Genomic DNA, 12,120 nt, shown 5'->3' with positions numbered 1-12,120 from the left:
AAGCACACCTTTATATCACCTTAAAGAATTTATCTCTGGACTCAGTGTTTTACCCTGAGATAGTCTGGGTGGATTAGGTTCACTTTGCCCAACTTTCCAAACTGATTAACTGAATGAAGAAATATTGAGACATTAAAGCAAATGATGGTGCTTTCACAGAGTAACTGAAATATAAATAGACCAAGCTGAGGTGGGTGGGTGTACTCAGTACTCAATTTAGTACACACACACACACACACACACACACACACACAGCCTAAAATTAAGTACTTTCTTTGGGGCCTACCTGAAGGCTTGTTATATAAAGACATAACATGTATGGGAAAACAGAAATAAAGAGAAGTTTAAAATATCAGGGAACAGTGAAAAAAGTGAGTTTGGGAAAGCTGCAGAAAAGAAATGGACAGATTGCTTTTCACAGCATTTTCAAAATTTAGACAACAGAGTTTAGCCCCCCCCCCTCTCTCATATGTTAAGATTGAGGGTCCCAGTCAACTAGATTGACAATTCAATGATTCTGTTAACAAATGTTTGGCAAACACAGTAAAATGTCAATAGTTTGCACTTTCATAAAGGTCAATAATGAAATCTGAGCAATTGCAAAGCTGAAAGTACCACACATCAGAGATATAACTGAGTCAAATATTCCAAAACCCACAGTTGGAGAATACATTCTTTAGGACCAACCAAAATGTCACAAAATAGCAACAAGCTTTTGTGTTCTCCAAAACCCAGCTCTCAGGCAAGATGCTACACAAAGCATGAGATAACAGGGACAAAGGAAAACAAATATGCATAAGCCTTGGCTCTTTTGAAAATGATGAGAACCATAGTGACATTCCCTCACCCAACCAAACTAATCCATTTGGAACCATCAATATCCAGCTGCCTAATTAAAAGGGGACACTAATTAATGAACTAGCATGAACTAAAAGTGAGAAAATGTTTACAGTTACCAGATGTAAAGTATATATTGCACATAGGGAAGGTCAGCCATTCTCATGGTAGCTTTGGGTCAGGGAAGGCATGCTTTGTGCACATCAGGGCTCCCATATGTACAAGAAGTTGCAGCAGCAGAGCTATGAGATATGAGGAAATTTTTAATGAGAGGTAGGGAATTTGTGGCTCTCCAGATGTTATTGGACTCAAATTGCCACCAGTCCCAGTTAGTATGACTAACAGTCAAGAGATAATGGACATTGCAACCAAGGAAGATTGGGGGCAGGTTCTCCATCAACTGGAATGCCGTTTGTCATCTGCTATGCAGAACTACTCAAGACTGAGCTGTCCCACGGTGTTTATCCTACCAAATGATAAGAATAAGATATCAACTGCCAACATGTTATAGAAGGTCACCTGTAGAAGGTCACCAAGTTGCACCTTGAACATATAATTGCTGAAAACAGTAAACACACACACACACACACATACACATACACACACACAAACATACAGTGGTACCTTGGTTCTCAAACTTAATCCGATCTGGGAATCTGTTTGACTCCCGAAACAGTTCCTTGATTTGCTGTGGGAGCTTCCTGCATTCAGTTGGAAGCTGCGTAAGCTGCATTGGACATTTGGCTTCCAAAAAACATGTGCAAACTGGAACACTTACTTCTGGGTTTGCAGCGTTCAGGAGCCAATTTGTTCAACAACTAAGCCGTTTGGGAACCAATGTACCACTGTATGTCTGAGCATTATGTACCACCTTACAGTTAGAAAACTCATGAATTTACCCCAATGAGCCATAGCATTTCAAAAATATCACACAATCTTTGCCAAAAGGTATGCCTCATAATTTTAATCAAAAATGAAACTTCGCTGCCTCTTGAGTTAAATTAAGCCTCTGTAGCCACACAACAGGAAGTGCTTGCTTATACAGGCATCATAATCTCTACTCACAATTTCCTAATAGATTAGATTGTGACAATGTTGCCCTTTAATTGAAGCTACAACCAAATGGAAACTTCTTTTCCCGTAAGAACATTGCCTGTGACAAGGGGGAGGAGAGATGCCGGCTGGTCCCACCCACATGTTTGCATCACTCAAGAGAAAGCCTCTAGCCACAAGGAATTAGCTCATACAAATGCATCTCCTATAAGACCAGGCTATGTTTAAAGAACACCAAAGAAAATACAAAGGATCTCTTCCTTTGCATCAAATCGTAGTGTTTTCATGTCACAGAAAGCATATTTTGGACTGCATTTGTTTCTTTTAAAAGCAAAGATTGTAGAACCCATCTTTGCTGCCATACATTAGACCTAAGGTCTTTCTTATTTTTTTCTGCTTAACAAATCTGTTTGTGTATAATAATTAAGATCCATTGTTTGCATTTGCATTGCTTTTTGGTTAAATGTCGCTCATCTGGACTGCAAACTCCAGGGGTCACCTAGCTCAATATATATGCTTGTGTGTGTATATAGACAGACATTAATTCTTTTTATTCTTTCCTATGCAAAAGTAACTGCTCAACAATTCAAGGCAGGAAGGACAGTGGCTGGCCTAGGGTAATCAATTAACTTTTTAACAGACACAAGAAACAAACAAATTATGTTTAGGAAATAATAATACTTTTAGTTGGTACAATGTCTCCTCCTGAGATGCAGAAAATATTGTGAAAGATTATGTCATCATCATGGTGCTTTACTTAATCGGCTATGAAATAGGTTCTAGATTTCTGCAAAATATTCTGATTGTTTTCATAAAGATGTTGAAAGTACCAACATGCCCTATATCTGAACACACATGGAAACTGGTCTAGGTCTGATCAACAGCCCCAAGTATGCACAGTACACACAGTTCCATCATAACCAGGGCATAAACTGAATGAATGAATCAAAGAATGAAGCAAGTTTTCTATGCCTGCCTTGTAATATCAAGCAGGAAAGCAGAGGACAGGGCTATCTTTCTATTTATTATTGTAAGCCACTCTGGGAGCATTTTTAGCTAAAGTGTGGTTTATAAGTAAGTACTGTAAGTATGTTCAGAATTCTCACAAGTCCACAAGAACATAAGAGCCTTCTGGTTCAGGTCAGTAGCCTATCTAGGTTCATCATCTTTTTCTCACAGTGGCCAGCCAGTGAGACAATACCCTCTCCTGTTGTTTCCAGCAACTGGTATTCAGAAGCATACTACATCCAACAGTGAAGGTAGTTCATAGCTAACAGGGTTAGTAGTCACTGACATCTTCATTCTCCATGAAAACATGTATGTCCAACATTCACATTACCTTTTGAGTTTTGATAGCTGCTACACAAACACTTCCATATGTAATGTGTAAAAAATGTGGGTTAAATCACAGGGCCTATGGCTTGCCGATCAGAAGGTTGGCGGTTCGAATCTCCTGTTGCTCAGTCCCTGCTTCTGCCAACGTAGCAGTTCAAAAGCACGAAGTGCAGGTAGATAAATAGGTACCGCTCTGGCGGGAAGGTAAACAGCATTTCTGTGCACTGCTCTGGTTCGCCAGAAGTGGCTTAGTCATGCTGGCCGCATGACCCGGAAGCTGCACACAGGCTCCCTCAGCCAGTAAAGCGAGATGCGTGTCGCAACGCCAGAGTCGTCCGTGACTGGACCTAACGGTCAGGGGTCCCTTTACCTTTACACAAACACTTTTATATGTAATGTGCAAAAAAAAATGTTCAAATCACATGGGTTTTCCACATTAAAGTCAGCTGTCCAGATACAGATACAGTGGTGCTATGGAACCACTCATGTAATCTAAGCATTAGTCTTTTCATACACTAATGATGGAACATAGAAAGGGAGCCATAGGGAAGGATGTTTTAGATTAGAAGGTCACCCTGCCCAACCTGGAACAACACTAAAAGGATTTAAAATGAAATGGGAGTTGGAAGTCTTGCAATAACATAGTGCCTGGGTAATTTTCTCTTGGGAGTCCATAGACTTAGCTCATCTGTGAACAGGGATACATATCTGTGAAAAATTACTCTATTTGCTGTTGCACTTTGAAATACTGGTTACCACATGGGACTTCGCACAATCTAACCCACTGGGAGCACTTTGACAATACCATTTTTGCTTCTTAGATGGCTTCCTTCCCTAGCCATTTATATCCCTAGGAATTGCTTTGGCTTTGCAAAGCGATCTGTCATCTGCTTCTCTCAGAGTCATCTGCGTTTTCTCAGAGAAAGCAGCAAAGCAGAGAAGCAAGAGCTGAAAAGTACACTGCTTCTTATAGCTAAATTACTAGAAAAGCAGCACAAGATCTGTTCAGGAAATGTTTGCTTTCTTTTATTGCAGGATAACAATGGGTATGAAGAAAAATATTTCAAATTGTTTTGAGAACAAAGGCCACAATAAATACACTTCCATGCACAAAAAGAGGGGGAAGCCTGCTATATGAAGCAAGTTTCCACTTCCATTATTATTATTTTTCAGAAAACTTTTAAAAACTCTTGAATACAAACTTCAAGGGAATAAAAAACAAGCCTTTTGTATCAGTCTCCCACAGCTGCATGTTCCAAAGAGTCATCAGCTATGAGGAGGGCTGTTTAGCTCCATTCCTTTAATCTAATGAAAAATTCTTGCACTTTGGGGGTCAAGCTCTGTGACAGAGCAGCTTGCTTACCTGTGGACACAATGTTTCACGACACATGAGAATGTAGTTGACAAACAGCTTGTGCCATTCAAGGGAAGATGAGGAGGCAGTGTTTGCCACCCAAATCCGCCAAGTATGACATAGAAATTATGATAGTGTTGTGCTTCTAAAACATTGCATGTTTATTGTCTGATCAGGCACATGGTGAAGGGAGAAGGTGTGAAACTAACATTTACTGGGACCTGGATGGAACAACAAAAGCTGCTAAGCCAGTTGCCAGGAAATTGCTAAGAAAAACTACATTGAAAAATAACAGCAACAAACCAAAAAATCCCCCCAAAGTTCCCTGTCCACAAATCCATTAACAAATAAACAACAACAACAACAACAACACACACATTGGGGTAGACAAGAAAGAGATTTACGGATGCAATACATTTCAGATTCTACTAATCCTTCTTGAGGGAAAACCAGAACAACCATTCACAATTCTGAGATGCTACCTCTTCTGTTTCTTAGCATAATCATGCTTTGGATCATTAAATCTCTTTCTTGTTTAGGTAAAGGTAAAGGGACCCCTGACCATTAGGTACAGTTATGACCGACTCTGGGATTGTGGTGCTTATCTCGCTTTATTGGCCGAGGGAGCCGGCGTACAGCTTCTGGGTCATGTGGCCAGCATGAGTAAGCCGCTTCTGGCAAACCAGAGCAGCACACGGAAATGCTGTTTACCTTCCCACCAGAGCAGTACCTACTTATCTACTTGCATTTTGACGTGCTTTCGAACTGCTAAGTTGGCAGGTGCAGGGACCGAGCAATGGGAGCTCACCCCATCACAAGGATTCAAATCGCCGACCTTCTGATCGGCAAGTCCTAGGCTCTGTGGTTTAACCCACAGCGCCACCCGTGTCCCAGACCTTTCTTGTTTACCCCGTTGTTTTGTTTTGTTTTTCCTTTGCTTCCAGTTGCATTTTGGTATTTTCATTTTTGTTCTACATATTCTTAAACCTCAAAAGCAGCATTTTGGCTTTCACAAATATATGATGCTTTTAACTTAAGTACCTAATAAAGGGCAGAGAGAGACTCCCCTTTCTTTAGCAAATAACAGTGCAGCAATTTCACACCAGAATTCCAGTCCTGACATCATTTCTTTCTTTTTAATAATAAAACTAAAGGTGTTGTGGATACTTGTGCCCTGATTGACTCCACATACACTTCCAAATGTGTGTTCAAACATTGAAAAATCTTGTTTTACCCTAAACCATAAACTATAGAACAAATCTTCATTACAGCTTGTGGTTAGTCAAGGAGAGATAAACCACAAGCCTCGATTCAGGCAACATGCACTGTGATGAGCCAAACCATGGTTTGTCTTAACCATGGTTTGGCTCATCACAGTGCAGCAGCAGAACAACCAGGGAGGAACAAAGTGGCTGCAATCTTTTGACATGTCCACACATTCATGCTCCAAAGTGTGGAGAGCCTTCAATCAGCTTTGGGTGATGGCCCAGCTGCACTGCTCTCTGGACAGGGATAGCCTAACTTCTGTCATCTATGCTCTGGTAACCTCTAGGTTAGATTACTGCAACACGTTATACATGGGGCTGCCTCTGAAGATGGTATAGAAACTTCAGCTGGTGCAGAATTCAGCAGCCAGGTTGCTCACCAGGGCAAGATGGTTTGAGTATATTACACAGATCCCTCCTCGACTGAACTGGCTGCCAACTAGTTTCCGGCACCAATACAAAGAGATGTTTTGACCTACAGAGCTTTAAATGGCTCAGGACCGCAACAGTTTTTATAAACATTTTATTAATTTTCAAGAAAAAATTCCAAGCACTCCCTTCCCCAAAACAGAAGACCAATGCATCAAAATTTCCCATATATCTATACGTGTATTAGGTGAGTACCAGTCATCAGGATGTTCATTTGGTTATTTTATAAAGGGGTTCCAAATGTCAACAAAATCATCAGTATCTGATATATCATTCAGATAGTTTATCGTTAGTTTATCAGGACCACAACACCTCAAGGACTGCATCTCTCCATATGAACCAACCTAGACCCTGTAATCATTATCAGAGGCCATTCTTCATGTGGCACATCTCCAACAGGTTCAGAGGGCAACATGAGAACGGTGGCTTCCTACCTGTGGAATGCTCTCCCCAGAGAAGCTCACCTGGCACCTTCACTGCATATCATTAGCTGCCAGGCAACCACGTTCCTCTTTTTCCTCTTTCCTCTCTTTAATTAGGCCTTTGGCTAATTAAACAAGCTATGGCATTTTAAACTGCTTGTGTGCAGGGGAGCTATTATTTTTGCTTGTTATGCATGTTTGTATTTTTATATTGTAAACCATCCTGTGATCTTCAGAAGAAGGGCAGTACAGTATAGAAATGTAAATCATTATCATCATCATCCATGGTTTGGTTTCGCATGACATGCAGCTGAGGCCAGTATAATGGTTGTGAAGGGGGAGAAATTAATACTAATATTGAATTCACATACAGAGAACATAATTTATTTTTTCCAGAATACTGAATCTTGTAAGAAAGGATGACTGTCAAATGGTAATGATTTGTTTCATAAAACGTACAGAATACTGTAGATCTATCATAACATTGGTCTAAGCAGCTAGCCATAAACTATTTGAAGCTGAACTTCTGTGTCCTGGAATTTTAGCTGTTCTTTGCTACTCTCTTATAGTGACAGGATTATTACTAACCTAGTAAGTGCCTAAAGCAATACTTGGCAAAACAACAACAACAACAACCCCTGATAATTCACGTCAACGCTTGTCTTAATAGCATCCCATTGGCATTGTTTACTCAGCTCTAGAATTTTAGATGAAAGCCTCAAGAGTCTTGTATCCAACTAGGAGCCAAGTCCAGACAGAAAAAAATAAGAAACAAGCACCCAAACTAGTCTTTTTTTAAAAGGGGGAGGGACACATTTATCTCTGTATGCTAAAAAAAGATATTATAGCATATTCTCATTAAGATAAGGCACCCTGTTTAAATGCTGTATCTTAATCCATCTGAAGCATTGTTTCATAAGCAGCTTAATTTACTCAGGCTGAAGATGTGGTAATAATTGCTTACCTGACTCACAGGCAAATGTCTTTGATGTCTCATCATGAAAGATAATTGCCACTGCATGCTTCTTTGTCTCTCGAGGCAGTCTGGTTATGTTTTTGATGTTGTGCAGCTCAGTTACCTTAAAATGAAGAGATATAGAATTTAATTTGGTTTATAAACAGGAGGAGAAAAACCCCCAAATGGTCAATTTTCATCATAGTCCCCACATTTTTCTGATGACCAGTGGAATGGACTTTATCAAACAATGTTTGTGTGCACGTGTGTGTGTGTGTTGGAGCTGCAGAATTGTTTCTAGAATAACCATTCTGTCACACATGATTTATTTATTTTTATTATACTTCGAGAACCTTGGAGCGATAGAGCCTATTCATTTTCATCTGCTTTGGCTTTGTGAATTACTTCATAATACAAGCCACTTGTCTGAATTCCTAAATTGGCAAATTTGTTGCAGTAGTAGCAGCAAATAAGTTTCCATCTCAGAAAACTCTACAGCATCAGCAAGAAGAAAGTAGTTCATCCATCATGCCAATTAGCACCACATACTTTTGCATTGATGTGGAGTTCTTTCACTTTAAAGTGAAATGGTAATTCTAGGGATATCCAAGCCTGAACCAGAAAATGCAACTTTGGCATTCATCTGAAATATTCCAAGGGCAAAGATCAGCTAAGAAAACTAGCATGGGTTTTATGGATTTGGTGAAGAAATAAGTTACCAAAATGTATTAACTGCAGAATAAGCAAGCTCTTTTTCTGCTTTTCTTGGTTTACACAAACATTTCACATTAGCATCAAGAAAGGAGGAAACAACACAATGATCAGGGTTTGACTAGTAATTTTAAGAATGGATCAGCTCAGAAAATAGGGTTATGGATATTAAGTATACACTGGGGACTAATTTGTGTCTGGCTTGTAGCAAACAAAAAACACCTTGAAGTATGATCTAATTAGTTTTCCAGGCTCTCTAGAGGCTTCCCACAGACTATTTAGTTTTTCCTTAGGAGCCTAATCCCACAAAGACGTGAGCTTTATGAACCCTATAGTACCTTTGCACAAGTTTAGACACATTTAGTTCCAACTTTGTTCTGCTATGTAAAAAACAAAACAAAACAAAAAAACATGATTTAGCTTCTAAAGTGTTCTGCCTTGGACAGAAAGTACTGGGGTGCCCAACAGATTCATCCGCTGTAGGTCCTTCCACATGTCACAATACAGCCTGCAGTTAGCTAAGCTGCTTCTTGGTCAATATTTCTAGGGTTTGAGTAGTTACCAGACTGCATTTTAAGTGAGCAATATTTATTCTGGAAGCAAGCAACACCTGGAAAGCAGTTTTACTGGATGCATGTACACTTGCTGCTTTGTTTGCTTAAACCTCTTTGTAACTTACTAGGAGTAAACTTAGGCATTGCATATCTTTTGAATTGGGAGATAGAGCTGAGGAAGACTGACTCCAAAGTTTTAAAGCTGTTGTGCATGATGTCGGTTCTGATTAGTCTAGGCTCCTCAAGCATGGAGGTGTACAGCTGCCAGATCTTCAGGTCTGACCTGAAATTTCCAGGTTTGCCTAGACCCTTCCAGGTGCAGGACTTGAATCTCCAGCTGGGCAAAAGCACATTTAAAAACATTAAAAAGAAGACGACTGTGCTTTGCGTGGCTTTGAAGCCCCCTTCCCATCCCTACTATGTGGTGGGAAGGGAATGCAGAGGAAGAAAATAACTGGACTGGACTTATGAGTATGTATGCATGCCCAGCACAAGGTGTAGGGCTACAGAAGTGTGCAGAACATTTGGAGTGATGAGAGACAGGGAGAGTCTGACCAAGGGGAGGTACATCCCTATGACTTCCTAGCAGCCATGGGAGAGCCAGTGGACACCAGCAAGCACTGACAGCAAAGCATAAGAGCATTAATATATTAACACAAAAGGCTCAGAAGCTTTGTGTTCAGACTCCTAGCTAAAACATTTTTAAAAGTGGCAAGGAGGGTTTGGCAGAAGCTCCCACTGTAGATAAAGATTACTTCCTGAGCTGGGCATATTGTAGTGATTTCTTTCTTTCTGCCTGGCGGCACCAAAGCAAAAAAACTGAGCAAGGAAAAGTGTAAAGAGCCAACTCCTGCTCACTCTGCCTCTTCCTCCGCCACTTCCCTTCCCAACTGCCTGCAAAGGATCAAGGAATGGTGCTGAAGTCGTGGAGCCTGGCTATGGTAATCCCCGTGGATTGAAGCAGCTATTGCATTTTAATAATTTTTTAAAAAGTGAACTACATTCCAGCTGGGGTGTAGTTTGGGTGGCTGGAACCCCTCTTTCCCGTCCTCAAGGAGAGCTCAAGTGACAGCAATTGCCAGAGGCTTCCAGCATGACAAGCAGATAGTGAGAAGCCAGGACAGGGAGGACTTAGTGGTGGGGATGGGTGTGGCTGAAGAAGACATAGTGGTGGCATAGAGGTCTCAGATGGAGGGATGCTAGTCGTCTTCACGGGTACTAAAACAACAGTGGCAAGCAAAGCAGAGGCAGCAACAGTCATCTCAGTGAGGTGAGTGGCAAGAATGTAGGGCAGCCCTGACCCACTGCCCTACCCGCACCCACCACCAGAGACAAAATCTCTCATCTGGCCACCCCTGGACATACACCTTTATTTCATAATGGCTGTTAGCTGCTTCTGTATATTATAGAGAAGGAAAATACATTAAAAAAAACATGAAAGGAGCAAATTATCAAATAAATGTTTTAAAAGTAATTATGATTTTTAGTACTACTTCCACATTTTTAAAAGATTGCTTAGCTTTTTTACTTTCTTGAAAAAAGGCGAAATGAGCAAGAGTCTGTCAGAAGTCATTGTTGTTCTCATATATATATATTATAGGTGGATCTGTGATGCTAGTCTATACTTCTGCATTGATGCATGGAGTAAACATTTGACTGGAAAATACAGTAAACCTGTATACTTCACAGGGGCCATCATACACAACTTTTTAGAAAGTTATCCCAACAACATAGTTGTTACCTGAAAGCCAAATCATATGGGGATGCCCATGTGGTTGAGGAGAACAGAATGCTGGTGAGTGGTGCATGGTGCAGTAACTGTGCATGTAAGCATGTACAACGATGTAACCTCCTGCCCAGGAGACAACTTGAGAATAATACCTAAGCTACTCTGAGCTCTTTCACAGAAGTGAAGGTTGAAGCAAATAAACTGTACAAACATTAGGAAAACCACATATTGTTTGAGGCATTCCCTGGCGGAATTCCTCTCAGCACAACCATGTGGGTGGCACTGCATGCTAATCATTCAACTTCCTGGCACCATCTGCGGCACTGAAATAATGTATTAAATACAGATCTCAGATAATGATCTAAAGGCATATACGTAAGGCCAAAACCCAGCTGAAGCTAAGGCAGTCTGGAATTTATCAGTGCCTGGCTGGGTGACTCTGGGAACCCTAGTACACTGCCTATGAAGAAAGGTGGGATAAGAGCAAAAAATAGGGGAGCTCATGCTTCCATGCTTCATTTTGTGAGAAATATCATGAAATCAACCACAATATTCACACAGTTAGATGGGTACACATTGGAGCAAGAAAGTTTATACCATAAAATTCTAAGAGGAGTATCATTTTGTTGTATACAATAATATTTCATCTTATTTTATCCTTCAAACAACCACAGTCATGTGTAGGAACTGAGAAACAGCGATACGCTTAGGGCAATTCAAGTGAGTATTTGGACTGAGTAGTAATGCGAGCATAAGCCTCCCTTGTCCAAGGTCAAACCCATATTCACTGCTCCAGGGAAACTGCTTCAGGTAGTATAGTTGCAGAAAGCCACTGAGGCAATATGATGCTAGCAACACAGATAGCCAAGTGCTTTGGAAGTCTGGGCCCTTTGGAACTTAAATAATGGAACCTATTGTTTAGAGTTAAATGCCCCAGTTGCAACCCTCTCCATTGCCATTATAAGTGCCAGTTAAAGTTTTACTGCAGTAGCTGCATTTACCAGACTTGAAAAGGCCTCATAGCATCGTCAGTTGGCCTGAACAGAAATATTGCCGGACAAAATGGAACTAGAGAACTACTCGTTTCTTATTTGCTGTAGAAAAATAAAGAAAGGTCAGAGCTGCCCCAGGGCAGCTGCTGTTTCACACTTTTTTAAGCAATAAAGATTATGGTTTCCTTCTAAGAACTAGGGGCAAAGGAATAAAGCAGCTGCAAATGCTGAGTCCTTTGCTTTGGAGAACGATAGCAGGTATGCAATCCAGATGTACCCATATTAGTTAGGAATGTGTTTGTAAACTTCTAGATTTCTCTCTCTCTCTCTCTCTCTCTCTGTGTGTGTGTGTGTTTCCTTCTCTCCACCCCCTGTTAATCCTCTCTCCTGAAATCTAAACTGGAATTCCCATAGCCTCTCTCTCTCTGGAATAGAAAAAAAGGGGAAAGATTGGATCACAATCTTTCAAAGATCTGAACTATAA

At 40.6% G+C, this 12,120-nt stretch overlaps 1 protein-coding gene across 1 annotated transcript in view; it reads right to left on the bottom strand.

Moving 5' to 3' along the window:
• Positions 1–12,120, bottom strand: part of DOK6 (docking protein 6) — a 173,850-nt gene that overhangs the window by 75,135 nt on the left and 86,595 nt on the right. Inside the window, exon 3 of the mRNA XM_083518798.1 lies at positions 7,660–7,774. Coding sequence (XP_083374924.1) covers positions 7,660–7,774 — 115 coding nt within the window. The remainder of the gene's footprint in view (positions 1–7,659; positions 7,775–12,120) is intronic.

This window comes from Podarcis liolepis (genome assembly GCF_965112155.1).
Source record: "Podarcis liolepis genome assembly, chromosome: 8".
Classification (NCBI taxonomy): Eukaryota; Metazoa; Chordata; class Lepidosauria; order Squamata; family Lacertidae; genus Podarcis; species Podarcis liolepis.
This window is presented reverse-complemented; position numbering and strand designations above follow the sequence as displayed.